Here is a 22,714-nt window from a genome sequence, read left to right as displayed (position 1 = left end):
CACAGGCATGCAATGACAGAGACAAGGCTCGAAAAGAGATATAGATCTCTCACATATACCAGACACCCAAGAGTAGTTTCCATAAGGGAGAAGTTGGCAAAAGGGCTATTGCCTCTAGAAAATGCCAGCAACTCTTTACAGTAAATAACACTAAACTAGTATTTATTATAAACAGCACCCTGATAAGAAATAGCGTGGAAGAACAGTAGAGAAAACCTGCAGTAGATAATTACACACTACCATACACTTCCTCGACCTACTTAAAGGAAACAAGGTGCATGCCTATCAAACCAGTACGCAATACAAAGTTTCAGTCAGTTTCCCTTTACACCAGCCCACATGATTGTCGCTTCTAATACAGTAATTGCCTCAGTGTTTGCTTGCATCCCATTAAGCAAAGTAAGAGAAATGTTACAGTTCCTCCAGCATAGGCAGACGTATCACCTCCGTCGGCGTTTGGACCCTACCTGAAATACTCACGTCAAATTTTGAAACTTGAGGCTTCAGTAGCAAATATTAAATAAAATGTATAGAGTTCCAGCTGAGAGCTTACTCTTACAGAAAATGTCTTTTCGATAACAAAAATCAGTGAATAACGCACACCTATTTTGGTTCAGTTTATTGAAAACATCATTCCAAAACTAAGGTGGGTCTTTGTGTCCCCAATCTCCGAACTTGACTAGCATACTATCATTGTTCAACATTCTTAGAATCCGAAGGCATGTATTAATTTTCGGCCAGCAATACATGCGGCTCAGTTAGAACCTCATTAGCTGCGTCATTGCCCCAAGCGCAAAATACTCTGAATGTATATATAATAGTCTCGGAATGTATATGAAATGCCCTAGACCAATTAACTTTTGCACAGAATCCAATTAACTCATTGGAGAATCTTTTTTTTCCCAAAATTTTGTTTCACTGATATATGTATCAAAATCTAGCCCATTTTTCACACACCAAAAAAAAACTACTACTAAATAACAGTATGACGTGCATATATTACATTAAACCTTGTTTAGGCAATGTCAAGGGTAAAGAAGTGAAGGAGAAGAAAATGAAAAGGATGCTTAGAAAAACTGAGCAGTATTTGCTTCCCTGAATAAAGCAACTTTATTAAAAGAGAGAGTTTGCCTTACCATTATGAGTTGCCAGGGTGGTTTGAGGAGGACAAATTTTAGAAAAGATGTATAAATCTCAGACTAAAAGTCATGAATTTTTCCCCGGCATTTCACCTGTTTATCTTTTATTCCAAAATTTTCCTATCAATTACCTCTTCCTTCATGTTTGATCTTTCAAAAGGAGCTTTGAAGCAGTCAGGTCTCTTTCCAACCCCTTACACCTAGTCTAATGGCATTTGCTATTTACTTTTCTTTGGCATTACTAGTATGTTGCAAAAGATGACGGGGTCACATACCGAAGATCCTACACTCGTCATATGCAACAAATGGTATGATAAAGCAGCTTTACTAAGTATGTATAGTCTAAAATCAACTGATCCTTTTTGCCTTTGTTGTTCCTACCAGCATGTTTGGAGTGAATACAACAAGCTCCATTAGTGAATGGAGGCCAAGGAAAATAGAAAATGAGAAACTTACATCAAATCGGATCATGGAAAGATGGGTCAGAAAGGTAACCAGGATGTTTGTGTTAATATAGCAATGGGATCACCTTTATATCAGAATGTCTTGAAGTAGCATGAGCAGTTTGCAATTTCTTCTGATCTTCAGATGAACAATTTTGGCAAAAGAAGTGGTCAAGTCTCTTGGCTTCCTCTTGCGTCATGTCTATACAAGAAGGGTGGAACCTGGATGAAAATTAAAGACACTTAGGGTGTGTTTGGTATGGAGGAAAACATATCCCAGAAAATGTTTTTCAATTTTCCCATGTTTGGTTGGTGAAAATGTTCCTCATTAAAAATGAGGAAATGGCATCCCTAATGGAAGTAGGAAAACAAGTTCCATAAGTGACATTTCAAGTTCATTGTCTCCTCTCCACCCACACAACTCCTCCCATCCCTTGACCCCCCCCCCCCCCCCCCCCACCAAAACCATAACCGGAAAAAAAAAAAATATATCCGCCCACCCTTGAACCCCATTCCCCACCCCATAGTGTTTTGATAGTTTACATATAAATGCTCTTGGGATAATATTTTTTGCTTACTTACCAAACACTAGAAAATAAGTAAGAAACCCACTTGTATTCCAACAAAATATTTACTAGGAAAACATTTTCTCTCATACCAAATACACCCTTAGTTACAGTCATCCAGATGTTAAACGTAGATGCAAGTGATGTTACCAGTTTTAGGAAAATGCTTTGTTGCTTCAGAATCAACACATGAATTACTTTAAATCATGCAAATATGCTAGCTCAAAGCTTAACTGAAGACATGTTCAGCCCTCAAACTAGCTGAAACAAAAATCATAATTAAAGGCTAGTTGCTTAGTTAGTTTATTTAGCTGGAATTTTCATGCACCTGTAAACAGTGTTGATAGATATTTGGATTTTGTTAGCTCCTTGACCCTAGTACAGTAGAGGTCTTGGCAGCTGGTTTTTTTTTTTGATTAAGCACCGGGTGTCCGGGTCTCTTTGAGCCCCGACTAATCCCGGGGGTGCACAGGCCCTCGGCAAGGAGTTTCCCGCAAGTGCACCACAGGTAATTCAGGGTTTTACCCCAGTCCAATGGCCCTCAAAAATTGTTTGCACCCAGTGGGTTTCGAACTTGAGACCTTGAAAGGGAGCAAACCCCAAGGCTCAAGCCAATTACCACCAGGCCAACCCCTGAGGGTTGTCTTGGCAGCTGGTTTTTGGACTGTCTTTACTGGTTTTTAGCTTTTTGCTCTGTTAAACTCCAAATTTCTGTACTGGAGTTTTTAACAACTTACTTTTCTGTAATTTCTGCATCTTCTTGATGCCTTTTCTAATGCATTTTATTACTTCATCAAAAAAAAAAAAACGGCTTGACAACCTAAGGTAAGCTAAAATAATGAAGTCTTTCGCTCCCTTTGGGCATAACACATAGATAGACACCATAACTTGGCCCCAATTGGCAACTGAACACTCCAACTTTGAGAATGCACAGGTAGGCATCGATGCTATATTTTCATTATTTTTATTTTATTTTATTTAATAAGGGTGGTATCCAAATCAATTTGCACGTATCTCAACAAATAACCCATTCGCTAAGGGTTAGAACAAAATGGCCCGAAGGAGTATTAAATTGTGAGAACCAAAAAAAAAAAATGTTGATGGATATGCATAAAGTAAGGTCCATCAATTTCTGCTATTTATTGTTTTTGTATTCCGATTATCGTATTATTTCATGGTAGTTACGACTTCCTTTTTTTCAGACAGTTTTATCATGCTTTTTTAGTATTTTGCCATTGCTTGTTTACACTGATTTGAGTTGTCTGTCCTTAGGCTGAGGGTCTACCGGAAACAGCCTCTCTACCTCCCAAGGTAGGGGTAAGGCCTGCATACACTCTACACTCCCCAGACCCCACTTTGTGGGATTTCACTGTGTATGTTGCTGTTGTATGCACAAAGTAAGGGGAATTCCCTTAATTTGTTTTTTTGTAAGGTAAATAATTTTCATAATGATAGGAGATTTCCTGTATACAACCAGTATGCCAAAAGGTAGAGAATCTACAACAAAACATGAACAACGAAACCCAATCTTCTATACACACAGGAACTTCATGAGCGCACCAAAAAGAAACAAGGAATGAGAATGATCATATCTTAAAATTCTGATCACAAGTTCCTGTACCTCAGAATGATCCTATCTTAACTTCCTACCAAAACATCAACGGTTACAAGCAAAGATAGGCTATAGAACACTAGCTTTTAACTAGATTTAACATACTATGAGAGAGTCTGTCATATTAAACTTCGTCTATCCCACTTACTAACATCCGATTTTTTACATCAAACCCCTTTGGGTTACCATGAGTCCGTGAGTAAGTAATAATTTGAGGAGAGAATGTGTTATTTAACTATGGATAAGTGATAAAATATACATGTCATACAGTTATTTGGTTGGTGTAAACTCCATGTGCAGGTAAATTCTTTCCAATATTCAACTTCCTGAGCTAAGCATATAACAAATCTGCCCAGCCATATAGATATGCATAACACATCAGCATACATAATTAATTAAGGATATACCAGAAAAGCTAATGGCAGTACAGAGATCTAAAGGCCGTGTAATAGAAAATTTACTACCTTTTTTTATTAGGCGTTTACTACTATCACCTCAAAGGAAACTTCTTTCTTTTTTTTCTTTTTTCGTTTTTTTTTTTTTTTACACAAATAGGCAAGCAAAGAAAATAAGAGTTTCAAAGTAGAACATTAATTGCATTGTGCACCAAAAAAATGTCTGAGTAACTCTGCTATGTGGTTAAACTTGCTCCCAACATTCGAATAGAAGGCATACAACATGTTAAAAGGAATCACGATCCTCCATCAGGAAATGTCTAAGTAAATCCTATGAACGGCTTGAGTCGCATACCCTGGTGCAATTAATGGCGCAACTTTTCTTTTGAAATTAGCTCTTGCACAAAATCTTAACATATCAACAAAAGAAAATAGTACACAGAGAGTATTCAATAAAACATAGGAATAGGCTTTGATGGTGGAAACTCATTAGCTAATGCATAACCTATACTGTTTTAACAGTTAGTATTACCACACTATGTTGCCTTTTATCGGAAACTTTAAAATTTGAGAAGATTTGAAACATAGTGTAACCGAGAACTAAAATGGAAACCAGATCATAATAAATTACCTGCCATGATAAAAATGTGAAGAATCAGACTTACCAGTCACTGCAGCTCTCGCACTGAACCATGAGGTCATCAGGATTGTATGGCATTTCACATTTACAGTACCTGCAAAATTAGGACCAAAAAGAATACTTAAACATAATCTTATTCAACCAAGAAGCAAAACTTCTGAAAAATGATTTTGTCCTCACAAACATCAAGTAGCTAGTATTGTAGCTAAATATTGTCAATTTCTGAACCAAGGAACTATATGATTGTCTTTAAACAGAAAACTTTATATAGAAACATAAAATACTGCTCAACAAGCTATTACTGAATCATTACTTTATGATATTGCCAAAATATGAAGTCAAGTTACTAAATTTACCGCTTTCTAATGTACTACTACCTCCGTCCCAATATATGTGGAACCTTTCGGATTTCGAGAGTCAAAACTAGTCTTCCTTTGATCGTAATTTTTTCATATATCTTTTAAATATTTTGAATTGTCAATTATTGTGTCTTATAGCTATGTAAATTTTATTTCAAAAAACTTCAAGATTCCATGCCTGAATTCATGGTCAAAATTAAACTGTTTGACTCTTGAAATTCGAACCATGCCACATAAATTGGGACAGAGGGAGTAATTAAATAGAGACTTTAAAAAGAAAGGCCATAATTGTAATCAAAGATTGTACATACACAGCAACTCGGTCAGGATTAAACGCTCCAGTAGCAGAATTATAGTCAAATCGACAAAAGAAATCTTCATTCCCAACAGCATCAAGTTTGGTATAGTTCTTAAACGAATGGACAATACACTTTGCTTCAATAGTATCAGCACTTTGTATATCATAATGATCAGACATAAACAGTTCCTTAACGCCATGAAACTGTCTCCGTCCACCAATCGACTCTTCTGGCCGGTAATACCATCGGACATGAACCCTAACGTTGCTGCCTCTACTGTCCGACTCTATCTTCTCGATTCGAGCAACGTACGATGGCTTTGACGACTCCGATGGTCGCATCAACACACAATCACCAGCTGCCACAAGTTAGCACCCATTTGACCATCAGATATATTCACTTATTTCGGGATTTTTATTTTTATTTTCATTTTTTTTTTTAAATCAGGCGTTTGGCCATGGAAATTACAAAACACATAAAACTTCTTTTTCACTTTCAGTATATTCAACCAATCAAATACTATTAAATTATAAGCAAAAACAACTCCAACTTCAATAAAGTGAAAAATATTTGGTTTCTATGGCGAAACGCCTAGTTAGATTTTCCGGCGAAAGTTTTTGCATATATTTTTTGGGAGAAGGTATATATGGAATAGAATTAGAACTTACCTCGAATGGTTTTGTTGATGGATTTAAGAGTGTAAGAATCTAGGGTTCGACGATTGACAGTACGAGTTTTAGCCATGGACTGAAAAAGGAGAGTGTGTGTGTGTGTGTGTGTGACGAACAAGACAACACACTACAAAACAAAAGTCATCCGCCACAAAATTTGTTTGTAAAAGAGAGAGAGAGAGAGAGAACGAACCAGCGTGTGTATCACAAGTGTTTGTTTGAAGTTTCAGGAGAAAGACTTTTGCTGCGGGGTGATTTTAATCTAAAAATTTAACTCCCCTTTAACTTAGTAGTAAGGAAATATAAATTTATTACAGGATGTTCTATCTTTTTAATCTATTTAAACAATGATTCCTTTCATACTTAAGCCGTTTGGACATGGTTAGAAACATGAAACCATGATTTCAAATAACCATGTTTGCACATATAATTTGGATATTTTTAAGTTGTATTTTTTTTTTATAGATATAAACATTCCACAAGTTATGAAAACTATCAAAACGTTTTCAATTCTTATACAATCTTACCATATGAGCAAGTCATAGTCCATAACAAAATTAATACGCTACTAGGAAGACTTTCTAAAAAATACAACATCAATTGATCAAACTTTAGTTCAATAAAAATGAAAATTTAACGTGAATAGTAATGTAACTACTCTTTAATATAATTTTCCCACACGGTAGACATAAATAAAGGTTGATAGAAGTTAATGAAGTTAGTAAATGATTGGTGGGAGTAATTATTAAAAATATTTATCAACTTATGGGTCTTTTTTTATAAAATATAAACTTATGGGTCAAGTTTTATATTTAAATTTTTTGAAATCATGGTTTGAAATCCAAATCATGTCTTTTTGGACGATTTGGGGTTTGAAACCATGAGATAAAATACATGTCTGAATGCTGGTTTCATCTCATAGTTTCAAACTATAGTTTCAAACCGCATGTCCAAACACGTACTTAAGCTTTTTATTTCAAAATTCTTATAGCCACAGAAATATTAAACATATTTAATATCGTAAAATTTAAAAATCTTTTATTTTTAACGCCAAGCTCAATCAAATAAGTGACATAGATTGAAATGGAGGAGGTAGAGTTCAAAGAAGTATTTACTCCTCCATCCTAATTTTTGTGACACCATTATTTCTTAATCATCCCAAAAAGTACCATCTTTTTATATTTATTACCTATTTAACTTTAAAAATCACATTTTATATACTATCCAGGCAAATGTTTATTTTTTCGATAATGCCCCGTTAAGCTACTGCTGCGATGGATCGTTATTGGCCAAGCAATCTATGTTCATTCAAATTCAATTTATCACAGAATTATGACAACTTTTTGGGAACCCAGAACTTTCACGTGCTTTAAATAGTTCTTTTATCTGTGTATATATTTTCCAAAAAAACTGCAATCAAGCCAATGGCTCCAAGTGTTTTAAGTTCATTCATTAAATAAAATGAATAAAAAAAAATGTTGAAACTATAGCATAGGAAGAGAGGAGGCAACGGTGCAAATATGTCATGTTGAAATAAATATATGCTTCGTGATATAGTGAAAGAGTTCAAGGGTACAAACGTGTCAGGTAGAAATGAATACATTCAGTATACATTTGGAGAGTACTAGGCCTCATTTGTTTGCACTTAATGAGGCTCTGAATCTGAATTATTCAGATCTCAACCCATTAATTTCATTTTATTTTTTTTAAAACCACTTAATGCGTCTGAATGTGTCTGACCGAATCAGATTCACAGTCAAGACTGAAAAGCATTCAGACACAAACAGTCTCAATAACTCAATGTTCAAATCTAGAAACACTATCTTAATCATTTAGATGTGCATTCAAATTCAGACGGCTTAATCTTAATGCAAACAAATGCCCCCTATGGCACAAAACCGCCATGTAGAAATAAATGTATGCTCATATTTTGGAAGAGTACAAGGGCACAAATAAATAAGAAAATAGCAATAAAGTTTGATATACACAATTAGTTAGGTATAACATACTAACATTGACGAATTGAACTTTAATTTCAAATGCCCTTTTAATTTGTACCGGCTAAAAGCCAACTGAAGTTAAAAGGCCTTATATCCTTACTATTACAACAACATACACAGTAGTCCCCATAAATTGAGACTTATATCCTTACTATTATGCCTCTAATAAATATTTATGGATCAAAGTTTTTATGGACGTAATTTCTGGGGGTATTTCTCTTTTTAAAACTTTAAAAACTAATACTAACAGATACTACATATTTTCTCCGTTCTTGGAATATTCCGGAACTAAAGAAGAATACAAGGGAGGTGAAATTGAAAATTCGATCTTGATGTGAAAGGATGAAGCAAACCGAGTTTTTTTTTCCAACAATAACTTCTAAATATATACATCAATGAGGAAGACAAGCAGTGACACAGCAGCCTACATTTTGAACAATGAATGTTCAAAAGCAAATGAGCTACTAATTATTGCCCAAAAAGAACTAGCATAAGAGCTTTTCATAGAACTCTTTTCTTCTATGAGATAAAGCTCACACCAAACTTCACTATCTAAATAGTGGTATCTAAAGAATATCATATCTATACATATGTAATTGACCTTTTGACAAGAGAAATCCTTGATGCATCCCCACCTATCTCCTCAAAAACTACCAGCAAGTTTCCAGTTGGCTTCAACCAAGATCGAGGAACGTGGTACCTGAAACCAATAGGTTAAAATAGTTAGCAACTAATTAAGCATCTCATTTATCTGCTAAGGGAAAAAAATATGGATTTAACTTATATAAATTACAAAATGATTTTTATACAATCTGTGTATTTCAACCTTTTGTAGCAGATAACTGCCTTATTTGCTAGGTTATTAATCCCACTATCTATGGACGCTAATTGTTTTATGGCCTGATAGTTTTAAAGTTCTTTCACACTGCGTATAGAAATTAAACTCAAATACTATTGATGATCTGCATACCATCTTTGTGTTGGCTGGCCACAACCAGTTTGGCACTTTCCTTGTCGATATGTTGCTGCATAAGTGCAAGGGCTGCAGTTACCAGTGGCATAAGCGGTCCAGTATCTTCCGATGCTCTGCCCATTGATCCATACTTGACCCTTTCCCATACTACCCATGTCCAGTGCTAACGGATCACTTCCTCTTGGTGCATTGAAATATACCTGAAAGTTTCATGAAAAATATCAGTATTCATGGTCAAGATCAAGATTCCACCTTTTCATTTCTCATAATTACAGCTCTATGCGCCGACAATACCAATATTATCTTCGAACATCAATAATCTAAATCTTAATTTCAGGAAGTGTTATTAATTCTGAGGTTTAAAAGTTACAGCAAAAGAGTTAAGAAGTGATTTCCATCATCAAATATATTTTTCGAAGGGTTCTTCATTTACGTTTTTCCTTGTTACTGCTAATCATCTGTGAAGCAATTCAATTTGGAAATTCTTCTGGCCTTATATAGACAGAAGCAAACATATTACCTTGTACCACGTAAGCGGTTGTCGTTGCCTAGCTATCAAAGAGCCTCCCACCCATTCAGCAGCAGATATGGCATTTGAAGCCAAGTTCATGGATTCACCTCTCAACCCCACCTGCCCAAAAACATTCAAAGTTGTGGTAAGTTCCTCTAAGATGCCAAAGCATGAATATGAAATTAGGATGTGCACCTGATATGACCATTTCTGCCACGATAAGTCTCTTGGACCCTTGTCTAGCCCATGAAGAACAACTGGTCCAAGGACTCCTGTGTTCCGTGTCTCATAACGTGCTCCGTTGTTCTTCAAATACAATGAACCAAGACACAAAGGTTAAAACCCAATTTTGGCAAGCAAGAAAATTATGAGTGACTTATGAGATCCATAAATGCAGAAATATCAAGTTGTTGCTACTAATGTTTATTCCAAAATAAAAATTTGTCATAGGATACTTTATTGAGAATCTTTGATCTCTTGAGTGCGAGACGTAAAAAGAGACTAACCGGCAATCCAACAGCTACACTGAGTAGGGAAATTCTGTTTATTCCAGCATGCATGTTAACACCTCCTGTAAATGTAACTCTACTGTTTTCTCGGTTTCCATATACTGAACCTGTAATTGGACCCTGGAACTCTTAGAATCCTAACATTTGATGTTTCTCAATACTAAGATGTTACCATCAGTCAACTAAAGGAAAGCATTTGCACCTGAAAGCCGTCCGTTTATGTACACATGTAAGGCATGGCCTGCTGACTTCACAGTAAGAGTCAGATGTTTCCCTCGATGTAGAAATGATTCAGCTGAATTTATCTCAACACTGGAAAAAGTTCAATGAAATGGTCACGAATAAAAAAAACACGTTTGTCAGCAGGCATATAAAATGTTTTGTTCATACCTAGTGGTGTACCAAAGGTAGTCACTTGCATCCCTGGTAACATTTAATTGCTCCAAAAGACCAACAACAGTGAGCTTTGAATCCGCATCAATGGTGGATACATCTTCGCTAAATGTTTCCCAAGAGCGCAGTTGTACATTTGTGGGCAGCATTTGTGCAGTGGATGTCTTAACTCCAACCTGATTTGAAGAGCAAAAGATTTCATCACAGAGCATTTTCAGTAAATAGAATGCAAGTTGGCAACTGAGTACTTACTACATATCTTAGCTTCAATTCTCATCTTTGTGGATCATGTTAATGGGAATAAAAACCCAAGAGTTTGTTTTGTAGACACAATATTTTCAACTTATTATGAAGTATTATTTGGTTAGAAAGTAGTGAGTGGATGGTATGTGAAGAATGATTACAGCCTACTTTTAGCCACGGGTGGCAAATTAGCCCATGAAAACATGACCCGCCCGACCCGCTCAAGTTTGGGCTAGTCATTAACCCGCCCATTTATTAGCCCAGCCCACCAAAAATTGGGCTAATATATATCCCAGATTGACTTGAAATCTTGTCCAAATATTTTCAAGAAACATTCTTTTTATTTGATATGTTATATATAGCCATAATAAAGAAAAAAATAGTTTTATTAGGTACTAAAAAATTATAAATGAACAAACAAAGAAATTAAAACTTGGTAAGAATTGGACGGGTTGGGTTATGCCCCACTTTTTAGCCCATTCCAGCCCAAGTAACTTTTGGACGGGTCAATAACCCACCCATTTATTAGCTCAACCCATTTTGACCCGCCCAAATTCAGCCCAGCCCGCCCATTTGACACCCGTAATGTTATCTACGGGGAGAACATTTATTAATGAATGACTCTTCAGCACCAATGAATAAAAAAGAGGATATACAAAAATAAGTGACCATCTTGATATATACATACCTTGGCAGTATTAAATACAGCATTTTTACAGTCTGGAAGAATGCTTATTGACCAAGGTGGCAGGTCGTAATGTTTGTGCTTAAAAGTCACCCTTGCATTTGAATTCAAATGGTAATTTGCAAGAAAAGCAGCACAATGTCCACCGGAAGAAAATACATGTGCCTGCAAAATGGAGAAGATTTCAGAATTTTAAAAGGCCAAACAATTATGAATCGGATATGTAAAAGAATGTCTCAATGTAACAAAAGAAAGAACAAAAGAGTTATCAATCATCTATAGTCATTTTAAATCTAAACATTAATTTGCATACTCATCCTCGTTGTCAAGGGCGGATGCAAGTATGGAATAGCGGGTGCGCCTGTACCCACTCATAGTGAAAGTACCTAAGAAACCAATATTTATTCTAAAGGTCTTTTTTCATTTTTGGCGCATTGCCCGAAATTACTTATGGGCTCTAGCCAAAGTACACAAAACATATACACTAATTATGTATATAATATGTATACAATATATTTACTATGTATATTACATGTATATTTACACATAATATACAAACATATACATTCGCCGTCTATTATGTTTTATGATGGTCCAAAAAGGTAATTGTCCCTATATTTAATTTGCACCCACTGGCTAGATGACTCGGGTGCGGATGTCCGATACAGGTGCGGATCTAAATGTCGGATCCTTCATGATCTAAATTTTAAGATACGGGGATACGAATCCAGGTATGGATATGGGTGCGGGGATTCGGCAAAAAATAATTGAGATATCTAAAAATAGAATTATAAAACATAAATTATGAGATATTATGTGGAAAACTTGAGGAGAAAATATTGATCAAGAGGAGAATTCTAGACGGAAATAAAAGGAAAAGGAATGACATAGAAATTTCAATATACAAGGTATTCCATTTTCTTCAAGTCCACCTTAGCTTTTGTTTTGATTACAGAAATCACTGGATCTGTCCGGAATTTCTCCGTCGATTTTGGTCAAAGTACCCTAAAACAGTTGACCATATCGGATACGGATCCCACACCCATGTCGTGTCGACTCGGGTGCTGCACCAAAAGTGAAGAGTCCGAGTAACTTAGGTGGTGGGTGTTGTGGTACTCAACATCTTGTGGCATCCGTGTCTCTACTCGTAGTAACACACCTACCCCCAAAAATCTAATGAAAAAATCGACAGAAAGGAAAAAGATAAGATAAGAGAGGCACCTGTTCATAGTTCCCTAAGGCAGTAATGGTAGGATCAGCAGAAATCAGTGCTGGTTCACATAACTTGATAGCCTTATGAAGCTCCTTCAAATGGTCATACTTTGGCTGCCTAATCAAACCTGTAAAATAAGCATGGAGAACTAGTCAGGATATACAATGAAAGTTGCACTACATGTGAAGTTGTGCGTCAAAATAGGTACTAGCTCAGTCTCTGACCATATTCATCAATAGGAGCATCATAGTCATAGCTGGTAGTGATGAAAGGCCCTCCAGCTGTTCTTCCAAAGTTGGTTCCCCCGTGATACTGTTCAAAGAGGAAAAAGGAACATTGGTTAAGATAAAAAGTATCATCACAAGTTGCACGCATGATTGACTCCATAGCCGGTAAATCTCTTGATTTTTGATAAGTAAAACTATTGATATCATATTTCTTTAGAAATGACAATTGTAGAACTCTTGAGATCATTTTCTAACATTCATTTGGTAGGAATTTAATATGTAATGTCTGGAAGAATGAGAAGTACATAAAAGACATTGAATTTAAGGGAATTTTGCATTATAACTTATGTAGTGTTCTATAGTTTTGAGATTCAAACAATCTTGTCCCAAAAAATTTCATACATAATAGATATGTACTTTCAAGCAACGGGCATATCATCAATCGGTATAGAACTTCAGAGAACTAGTTATTAGTTAAATTCCATTATACAGAAGCTGCAGTAACGAGAATCTACCCACCATATAATAATTCACCAAAGAGCCTCCTTTTTGAACGAACCGAGCAACTGCAAAGGCCAAATCTTCGACTGGTCGATGATGAACTGGACCGCCAAAATCATCAAACCTTTACACATCAAGAAACTTAAGTAAAAATCATTTCAACATGGAAAAGTATTAATCACACTGCAAATGCCGAAGTATCCTCAATTTACCAGCCACTCCATGCCTCTGTCCATATCGTTGGCTTGTTGGGTTTGTTAGGGGAAAAGTAATCACAATAAAAACCATTGCAGGTGTTTATCTGTCACCAAAATGACGATTGAGTTAAGCATTACATTAGATTATCCCAAGCACTCAAAATCAGCTTTCCTAGATAATTGTCTTTCTATATGAATATTTCCAATTCTGGTAATTAAGAAGGGCAATGGAAATGACAAGTTGAAATAAGGAGTCAAAACAGTTTACATTTAATAAATGAAGCTAAGCTTATCTTTTCTAGTGGCGAAAACTTCTTACCACTGGATCAGGGGCATCATCCTCCTTGCACATAATCCATGGGACCCCGGTACCCATTTCAACAGCCATTTTAGCCGCCCAAGTCATGTACGCATGACCAGGAGCACCGTATTGTTTAATTTCTAACCCATACTCATTCTCAATCTGCATCAACGCTTACAAACATAAGTATCTATGAAGCTTCATCATTACAATTTACAAACCATCATACTGCACATGGGATGAGGAAACAAAACAAATGATCCAGTCTATGAGCCTTCCTCACCTATCATTAAATTGCTTAAGGTACACACCAGATGACTGTATAAGTGGCTTTTATCACTTATAGTCATGATTGAAATAGTTGAAAATCATACCTGTGAGAGAATGATAGGACCACCTTGGGTCTGAAATAGCTTCTCATTCTTCATCATTTGGACAATTTTTGTGGTGAATCTTTGCATTTCCCTCTGCAAGAGAAAATTAACAGTCCACTGTAATTTAGCTTCCCTAAGGGGCCATTTGGCTATGAGAAATTTTCACTTTTTCCCGAATAATTTTTCAAAACTTTATTTCAAAATCAGTGTTTGGTTAGAAAATTTTCAAATCCAACTTGGAGTTGGATTCCAAATTTGGAGAAGTGCTCCAAACCAATTTTCCAACTCCGTCTTCATAAATTCCATATAAGGTGCTCTCCTCTCCATTGCAAAAAATATAACCAAACACAACTCCATTTCAACTTCAACTTAAATTTCAAATAAAGTGAAAAATATATGGAATCTATGGCCAAGATGTAATACTTTTTCTTTAACCAAAATTGTACTACACATTAGTTCAAGTATACTACTTTTCCACTTGAACCATTGCCAATTTTTTTTTTTTTGTGTGTGTGTGTGTGTGTGTGGGAGAGAGAGAGAGAGAGAGAGACCTTGAAAGGTTCATTATCAGTTCTAAAGGTGATACCAGGAACATACTTCAACCATACAGGGAAACCACTGAAATTAAAAAGAGAAACAACAGAAAAATTATACAGAGCTTATGGCATTAGAAAGGAAATAATATAATAAACCAAAAAGCTCATAGTCATTTGATTACAAAAACCAAACTTACCCAAAATTCCACTCTCCACAAATATAAGGCCCAATTCGAAGATGCATATAGAGCCCTGCCTTCTGAACCAGCTTTATGAATCGAACTAAATCATTACGTCCTTCAAAGTTGTACTATAAACCCACAAAAATTAAACATTAATATCACATTTTCACCAATGCTTCTCAGTAGAACAAAGAACTACCAGTATATATGGAAAAAAAAAAAGATTTGACAGGAAAATATATTAACAATGAGCAATATAAACAGAAAGAAAGAGTAAAATACATTGCCAGGTGAAGATTCATGAAGATTCCAAAACACATAGGTTTCAATAACATCCAATCCTCCATCTTTTGCTTTCTGTATAATCCCCTCCCACATCTGCATTTTGTCCATTGTTAAAAAAAATACCATATATGAAAAACCAAAAAAAAAAAAAAAAAAAATTGTAAAAAGAGAAAATGCCATACATCAGGGGTACTTCTTGGGTAATGAATGGAGCCAGAAATAAGAATTTTTCTTTGGCCATTGATAATGAGAGACTTTTTATCATAAGTGACACTGCAATAACCAGTCTTGGATACAAAAAACAACACAAAAAATAGCAAGAACCATTTGGTACCCATTATTAGAGAGAATATGCAAAATGCTTATCTCTACAACAATGGTGGAAAAAGCAAAGTTGGAAATGAGAATATGTGAATATTAATGAAAAGAAAAGAGGTCTGCAAAAGTGCAAACAAAAATGAGGACACTGACAAGAGCTCTCTCCACAAAGGCTAAGAATGTCTGTGACAGAAATAAGTAGCAGTATTTTGGGATTTTGTTACTTCTGCATTTAACACTACAATGTGGTCATAAATGTTGAGAAATGAATGTTGGGTTTTTTGTTTTTTGGTATTTTGCAAGCAAATGACACTCCCAACTCCCAATCTTTATAGAATAGACCCGCCGACATCTTGCTTTTGGTTCTTCAAGAAATTATGTCGTTACTCACACTATTGCAAAATTTATCAAAAATTGTTTTTTGGTCCCAGTGTTGTGCCTAACGCGTTAACCTAAAATAAATAAATGATTTTTTCTTTTAATACTCTCTCTGTTTCAATTTATGTGAACCTATTACTATTTGGAGAGTTTACGAGATCACTCTTTGACCACGTTTTCCTTAAATTTTTTCTAAATTATTTGAATTGTAAATTATCATGACTTATAGTACTTTTCATATAGTTTCTAAATATATAAATTTTATTTTTACAAACTTAAAAAATCTATATCAAATTTTATAGTCAAAGTTATAAAGTTTGACCCTCATACTCCGAAAAGATTCACTTATATTGAAACGGATGGAGTATTTAATTCAGTAATTTAACATTATTATAACAAACAAGCAATAACCCTGATTTTTTAAGAGTTTCATTTCCTCACGGGTGTCTCAGTTAATAGGAGAATCGTGACGTCTCATATTCAATTTTAGATGATATTTTTCTATTTTTTCAAGTTTTGACGAATAGAGTTATTCAACGTCCCTACTGGTGCGAGGTCACAAGTACCCATAAAAAATATGTACAAGAAAAAAAAGTTAAAATTAAATGGGAGTTTAACGATGGAGTTCCTTTTAGTGTAGATCGTATGGCATTTGAAACTCATTAATATGTTAATTCAAAGTTATAAGTATTACATTACCATATAAAAAGGGCAAAAATCCTTTTCAAAAATATAAAGGTGCTCTACCTACCAAGCTCGATCAAGAGAGAAGGGATTGGAGAGAGAATTCATAACTTATACTTGATAAATCTAAAGTTATTCAAGTTCATTGAAAATGTCAGTTAAAAACTTAATTGATGTTTTTTTTAGAATTTTTCACACACATGCATATATTTAGGACAAAAACAATAGGCTCAATTGAATTCACTCCCAACATTCTGAATCTGTATCTGCCCTTTGGGATAGTGTGGAGTTATATTCCTAATTTTTCTTCTCTTCCTTTCTCAGCATACAAAGATAAATTATAAAATGAAAAATGAAAAAGTTCCATTTCCAAATTAATAGCACTGCTACTTGAGTATATCCATTCATGAATGCTTAACACTATTTGCTTTAATACCTTTTGGATATAAAAATAGAATAGGCTTCGTGTAAGTTTTATTATCACTTGTAATATAATTTTCTTTCTTTTTCAACAAAAAAGATGGAATTGAAATTGCATTTACTTTTTTGGTCCACCAGACATTAAATAAAATTATATCTGTATCTACTAGTTTATGATGGCAACCTAAAGAGAATTGAAATTGAGAGATTATAAAAGACGCAAGATATTTGTATGTACTTTTTTCTATACGATGTTTAATTTATTCTAGCAAACAATAATTTTTTTACTTCATTTCAAGATTGGCCAAACAATTTAACAAAAAAAAGATTGGCCAAACAAGGAATTTTGACAATGTTTTCTAAAAGAAGGGCACTTATGGTATTGTATTTGGGATGAAATTGAGAATGGAGAATTTGCTTCTTGTTGGCAAAGCACTGTGGTATCACCGCGCGCATAGAAATATCGAAGATAAAATATGATAGAAATCTTGGAACTCCAAAAATTTATCCATACTTTCAGAACTTACATAAAATTACATTAATTTATTATAGATAGTAATAGAATTAAGATAAAAATATGTATTAAAATTAACTATGATTAAGTAATAGGAGTAACAAAACAGTTCATGCAAAGATAGATTTCACATTTTCGTTAAGTTGATATAAATATTACGTGTGAGTAATTTTTTTTTTTTAGGAGGTCTAGGGTTTGTTGTTAGATTGCTTGTGATTTGGTTTTGCTAACCAAAACAGTTGGAAGTTTTCATTTGGAATTATCAATAACTCGGCTGTCAAGTTAAGCACATTACACATTCCATAATTTTAAGTTTGATTGGTCCCCTTGAATAGGTAATTGGGTGCAACTGCTACCTAGTTTTTGGATCAAACTCAACAACTTAATTAGTGCTAGATTTTCTGTCAACCCTCTTGGTGTAATTCACCAAATTTCGTAATTTAAGTAAACTCAATTAAGGGTTAATTATAAGGCATCCAAAACAGCTAATTATATATATAATTATGTTCAAGGGCATCTTGGTAAAATTTGTGGTCTAAAATAAATTTTAATAGGATATATATAACATATACACGCACAAAAAAGTAAGTGTTGTCTTTTCTCAACTTTTTTCATAGAAATATTTTTAGTATAGTATTCTTGAAAGACATAAATCATTTAATTTTACATAGTAATATTATTATTTATAATAGTAAGGATTAATTCAAGCTAATAAGATGTTAATCACGTGTTTGCAATACATTATCTTAGATATTGTTATAAACATTTCGTTTATTAATATGAAGAATTGATCAATTTAATTGAAAGATCTAAAATATTTATGTTAAAAAGTACGTAGTTTTCCCTTTTTCTTTTTTTATGTAATTTTGTACTTCTTTGTTTACAATCTTTAATATTGTCTAAGAGAAAATAATTAATCATAAAATGTTTTGTTATAATTGGGACTCATATTTTTTAGGGTCTAAAGCAGAGTCTTATTACTAGCCTAACCCTTATTTAAGCCGTCCCTGTTAATTATTCATCACCATTATAGGTAACTTTTTATGAAGGAGATACATTAGTTTATTACATGTATATATGAGAAAGTGAAATTGTGCAGTACACATATAACTTATTTACTTCATTTCTTAAACAAAATGTAAATTAGTCTAGTTCATTCAATTTTATAACCGAAAATTCGAACTACGATTCAGTTTATACTTAATAGCTTATTAGCGTTAAAAATATGAATAGGTTGTGTCAAATCGTCAAATAACGAACCTTGGTCAATAATCTTTAGTCATAAATCTTAGTCAGCGTCAAACTTGCACTTTGTAACGTACACAGTAATTTTCATTCGTTTATTCATGCAATAATTATGATTGCCCTCTACCATTAATCATGATACACCAAGGGCGAGTTATAGTAAATAGTTTTGGTTGAAAACGTCGCAGTGCGTGCGAGGTACAATATAGTACCGCAACCCCGGAAGAAAAAGAATATATATGTATTTGGAGTATTATTTTTTTCAAAAAGAATACCCCTTTATATCCATTTATTTGATGCACTTTGATTGATTTTTAAGAAATAACGGAGTACTTTTGAAATTTGTCTAAAATAAGTTATAGATGTTTGTATGGTTATAAATCATCTCGTTAAAGGTAAAATGTGCATTTAAAGTTAATTGTTACTACTAAATAAAGAAAAGTAACATTTCTTTTTTGGATGATTAAAACAGTAAATCACATAATTTGATACATAAAAAAATGTATATGTACAATATAGTCGATGCTGCTTGCGCTTGCGTACATAATATAAAATAAATATTAATGTGAACATTGATTTGGGATATGAACAAAGTCTTAGAATCTCACATTTCCAGCCTCGACTTCGTGTATACAAGCAGAATTATGATAATAATACATCCCTAGACAGTCAACGTCTATACGGCGCAAAAATTATAGAGTAGCAGGTGGAGGTCAACACTATACAAAATTATAGAGTAGTACTAAAATTGCTACTAGATTAATGTAACAATCTTAATATTCGAGGGTTAGTTGTAACAGTTTGACAGACAAAAGTGATAACATGCATACTTTAGAATAAAGAAATAGAGGGGGTCATGATGAAAGTGGAATAGCCCATAAGTAAGTGGGGTGGACATAGGATGCTTCCCATATATGTGTGTTGGCTTCATATCAATGGAAATCTACTCTTTTGAAAACTTTGGCTAAGGAAACATGACCCACTACTTTTCGACGCCCCATGTGACACTTCCATGGTCACAAGCTTCCTAATTTTTTGTCCTCATTTACAATTTCACATTGCCCACATTTTACTGATGAGATTTTACTGTGTGATAAAAAATACTCTCAATTCACAAACAAACAACTTGGGAGATGCTGTATTGACAGGGGATGCAATTATTCGGCAGTGGGTGCATTTGTTTGTTAATAGAAGTAACTTTTGTCTCACACGACTCCAAACGTAAGTTCATGATGAGATGCTAATTACATAAAAAGACAACATCTCATTCTTTTACATCAGTGTGAGACATTCTAACATATGGATATTTGAAATTCAGACAATATAACATAAAGACCCAATATTAGAAGAAAAAAAAAAGATGTTCGATGTAACTCAATGTCAAATATTATTTCACGAATCATGAGGTGATAATTATTATATAAAAAAAAAAAAGATGTTCGATGTAACTCAATGTCAAATATTATTTCACGAATCATGAGGTGATAATTATTCAAAATTATATAAAGACAACGACATTCTAACGTCTACTGCCTTGAACCAGTAATACAAGAAATAAGATTCTCGTTACAACTTTCTATGACAATCGTTTTATTCATTAAACACCACAAAAAATAAGTGTTTTCGTACTCATTATAAAAAAGTGATAGTTTTAGCGATTACTCATGTAAATGCCACGAAGCGATATTTTAATGCTGACTTGTTTCAAATTTCTTTGTCCAGCTAAAATATAGAAATCGATTGAAAGGGTATACTCGTGACGAATAAAAAAAATGTTGTGAATAACATCGATTCTGCATTTATCGCTTGGAACTCTAGATCCACCTTTATGTATCGAGATATTGGGTCCAGGTAAGGGCCAAAGTAGTCTTCAAGATACGGGTTCCAGCAGAATTAAATAGTTTTGGCCTCAGTTGATGATATATACTAATGTTAAGAAATTCATTAAATATTTAAAAATATTAAACTTAGAATCTAGTTACTAGCACTTTGCCGTCCTAGAATTTAAAATTCATAAAGTTCAAATTCTAAATCTATCCGGGAGTGTTAGGACGATAAGATCCATCTGTTGGTCTTAGCATCTATAGTGCAAATGCAATAATTAAAATAAGAACTTTGTTGACTCTAATCCCAATTCAATAGTTTAATGTTTCAGACATTACAATTTACGAGTATGCACCCATATATAACCTCGAACTCGAATAGTATAATGCGTTTTACACGCAAGAGGAAAAGCTTAAAAGCAATGTAAAAATGTACTGTAGTAATAAATAAAGAAATAATATATCGTATCATTGTCGGTTGCCTTTGGCAACTTTGGTCTTTGACAGCTCCGTGAAATATTGTTTATTATAATAGCATGTGACTGTTTGTAAAATAATGTGTGGGGCAGTTGCAAAATGGTTAAAAGTACTTCTCTTTGTTTGTTTTGTTCCATTTGCGTACACTCAAGTACTTCACATCTTCATCAACCTTGTCAGTGTTGATCACTAAATTGTATAACAAAGTCCAGTAATTGCGTCAACTAATTAAAGTTAGCTAGCTATAGAAAAATATCCATGTTAAGCATGAATTGGTTACTAGATGAATTAATGAAGATGTTTAACTAATTAAAATTGATCAAGTTGCATTCTTGTGAAAAAATTTAACACCATGACTAAATAAATCTTAAATTTATTTAGCTTTAATAGTATAGATGAGCTGGAATTAGGATCCACCCTTATCAAGTTATCATATATGGAACAATGAACATCATAGTCAATCCTTACTATACGTGAACATCAATTGAATATGGAATACGAAGTTATAGCAAATGTCACTTCTTCATTTATTTATTTTGGTAAATAATATGATGTATTATTCTCGAATTGTTGATTTATATGCGAGTGGCAGTGGGGCAAAGCTGGGGGCAATTCGCAGAATTGCCCTTCTTTTGGGGTGGCCTTTAAATTTTGCCCTTCGGTTAAAACCCATGGGTTCCAGGTTCAAACTCCCACACAGTCAAAATTTTAAAAAAAATACGCAAGACAGAGTTTAAATTTCGCTATGCTCCTAACGGCATACACTTGTGAAGGAATTACCAAAGTTATGCCGGACCCGGCATGACTTGGCATAAGTATGCATAACTTTGGTAATTCCTTCACAAGTTTATGCCGGGTCCGGCATAAAAGTTTTCCCATTAAAAGTATGCCCCCACTGGCATAAACTTGTTAAGGAATTACCAAACTTATGCCGGATCCGGCATACTTATGCCTTATGGGCAGACTTGGCATAAGTATGCCGGGTCCGGCATAACTTTGATAATTCCTTCACAAGTTTATGCCAGTGGGGCATACTTTTAATGGGCAAACTTTTATAGTATGGCACATAAGGCGGAATTTTTCCTTAAGGCATAATTAAAAGTTTGCCTTATAAGGCAAAGTCTATACCTTAAGAAAAAGTTCTGTCTTATGGGGCATACTTTTGGTTATGCCTTAATTAAAAGTCTGCCCATAAGGCATAGTTCCTTAAGGAAAGTTTTGCCCCATAAGTCATAACTAAATTATGCCTTGAGGAAAAGTTATGCCCCCTCCGGCATAACTTTAGTTTTTCCTTAAGGACTTTATGCCGGATCCGGCATACACTCCCCCCAGCCCTGCCTTGCGAAATTATTTTTTTATTTTATGTCTGAACGGGGGTTCGAACTCAGAACCTCAGATATCCAAGCGAAGGACAAAATTTAAAAACCACAAATATGAGGAGCAAAATTTAAAGACCACCCCAAAAGAAGGGCAATCCGTGCAAAAAAATGCAAAGCTGGGGGGAATCTTTTTGTGGGCCGAGTCCTTGATGACATGAGAGAAATAGATAAATAATATATGTAATTTTAAGAAAAAAATAGAAGATTTGACAAACATGATTA

The 22,714-nt window shown here is 34.2% G+C and overlaps 2 protein-coding genes across 4 annotated transcripts; both read right to left on the bottom strand.

Moving 5' to 3' along the window:
* Nucleotides 1-28: 28 nt before the first annotated feature.
* LOC132599207 (chromatin remodeling protein SHL-like) lies at nt 29-6,451 on the bottom strand. 3 transcript variants are annotated; one of them, XR_009566779.1, is made up of 5 exons: nt 6,122-6,311; nt 5,466-5,811; nt 4,821-4,889; nt 1,596-1,804; nt 29-467 (listed from the first exon to the last, which is right to left on the bottom strand). XR_009566779.1 is itself a non-coding variant. In XM_060312481.1 (5 exons), the coding sequence occupies exons 2-5, from the start codon at nt 5,792-5,794 to the stop codon at nt 441-443; spliced, it is 561 nt and encodes a 186-aa protein (XP_060168464.1). In that variant the 5' UTR covers nt 5,795-5,811; nt 6,318-6,451; the 3' UTR covers nt 29-440. The 3 variants fall into 3 exon arrangements, 2 of the variants coding, with proteins under 2 accessions (XP_060168464.1, XP_060168463.1); XM_060312481.1 differs by lacking the exon at nt 6,122-6,311 and adding an exon at nt 6,318-6,451 and having other exon boundaries at nt 1,669-1,804; XM_060312480.1 differs by having other exon boundaries at nt 1,669-1,804.
* Nucleotides 6,452-8,459: 2,008 nt separating this feature from the next.
* Nucleotides 8,460-15,887, bottom strand: LOC132599204 (beta-galactosidase 3-like). Its single transcript, XM_060312476.1, has 18 exons — nt 15,437-15,887; nt 15,252-15,347; nt 14,985-15,097; nt 14,803-14,869; nt 14,252-14,344; nt 13,896-14,039; nt 13,592-13,680; nt 13,398-13,503; nt 12,876-12,963; nt 12,660-12,778; nt 11,442-11,603; nt 10,508-10,686; nt 10,320-10,429; nt 10,115-10,224; nt 9,804-9,914; nt 9,618-9,728; nt 9,095-9,297; nt 8,460-8,824 (listed from the first exon to the last, which is right to left on the bottom strand). The coding sequence occupies exons 1-18, from the start codon at nt 15,590-15,592 to the stop codon at nt 8,707-8,709; spliced, it is 2,175 nt and encodes a 724-aa protein (XP_060168459.1). The 5' UTR covers nt 15,593-15,887; the 3' UTR covers nt 8,460-8,706.
* Between the last annotated feature and the right edge of the window lie 6,827 nt (nt 15,888-22,714).

Source organism: Lycium barbarum, chromosome 6 (assembly GCF_019175385.1).
Source record: "Lycium barbarum isolate Lr01 chromosome 6, ASM1917538v2, whole genome shotgun sequence".
NCBI lineage: Eukaryota > Viridiplantae > Streptophyta > Magnoliopsida > Solanales > Solanaceae > Lycium > Lycium barbarum.
Note: the sequence above shows the minus strand (reverse complement) of the source record. Positions and strands in the feature narration are given on the sequence as shown.

Bases quoted from the DNA above. Each gene is read 5' to 3' on its own strand.
- LOC132599207 (XM_060312480.1), bottom strand. From the start codon at position 6,197: ATGGCTAAAACTCGTACTGTCAATCGTCGAACCCTAGATTCTTACACT. The intron at 4,890-5,465 runs GTATGTACAATC...CTAATTTTGCAG, and splicing joins AATCCTGACCGAGTTGCTGT to GTACTGTAAATGTGAAATGC. The intron at 468-1,668 runs GTGATCCCATTG...TGAGTATTTCAG, and splicing joins CAAGACATTCTGATATAAAG to GTAGGGTCCAAACGCCGACG.
- LOC132599204 (XM_060312476.1), bottom strand. From the start codon at position 15,592: ATGGGTACCAAATGGTTCTTGCTATTTTTTGTGTTGTTTTTTGTATCC. The intron at 14,345-14,802 runs GTCTCTCTCTCT...TTTCTCTTGCAG, and splicing joins CTGATAATGAACCTTTCAAG to AGGGAAATGCAAAGATTCAC. The intron at 13,504-13,591 runs GTAAATTGAGGA...TGATGTGTAAAG, and splicing joins ACAGAGGCATGGAGTGGCTG to GTTTGATGATTTTGGCGGTC.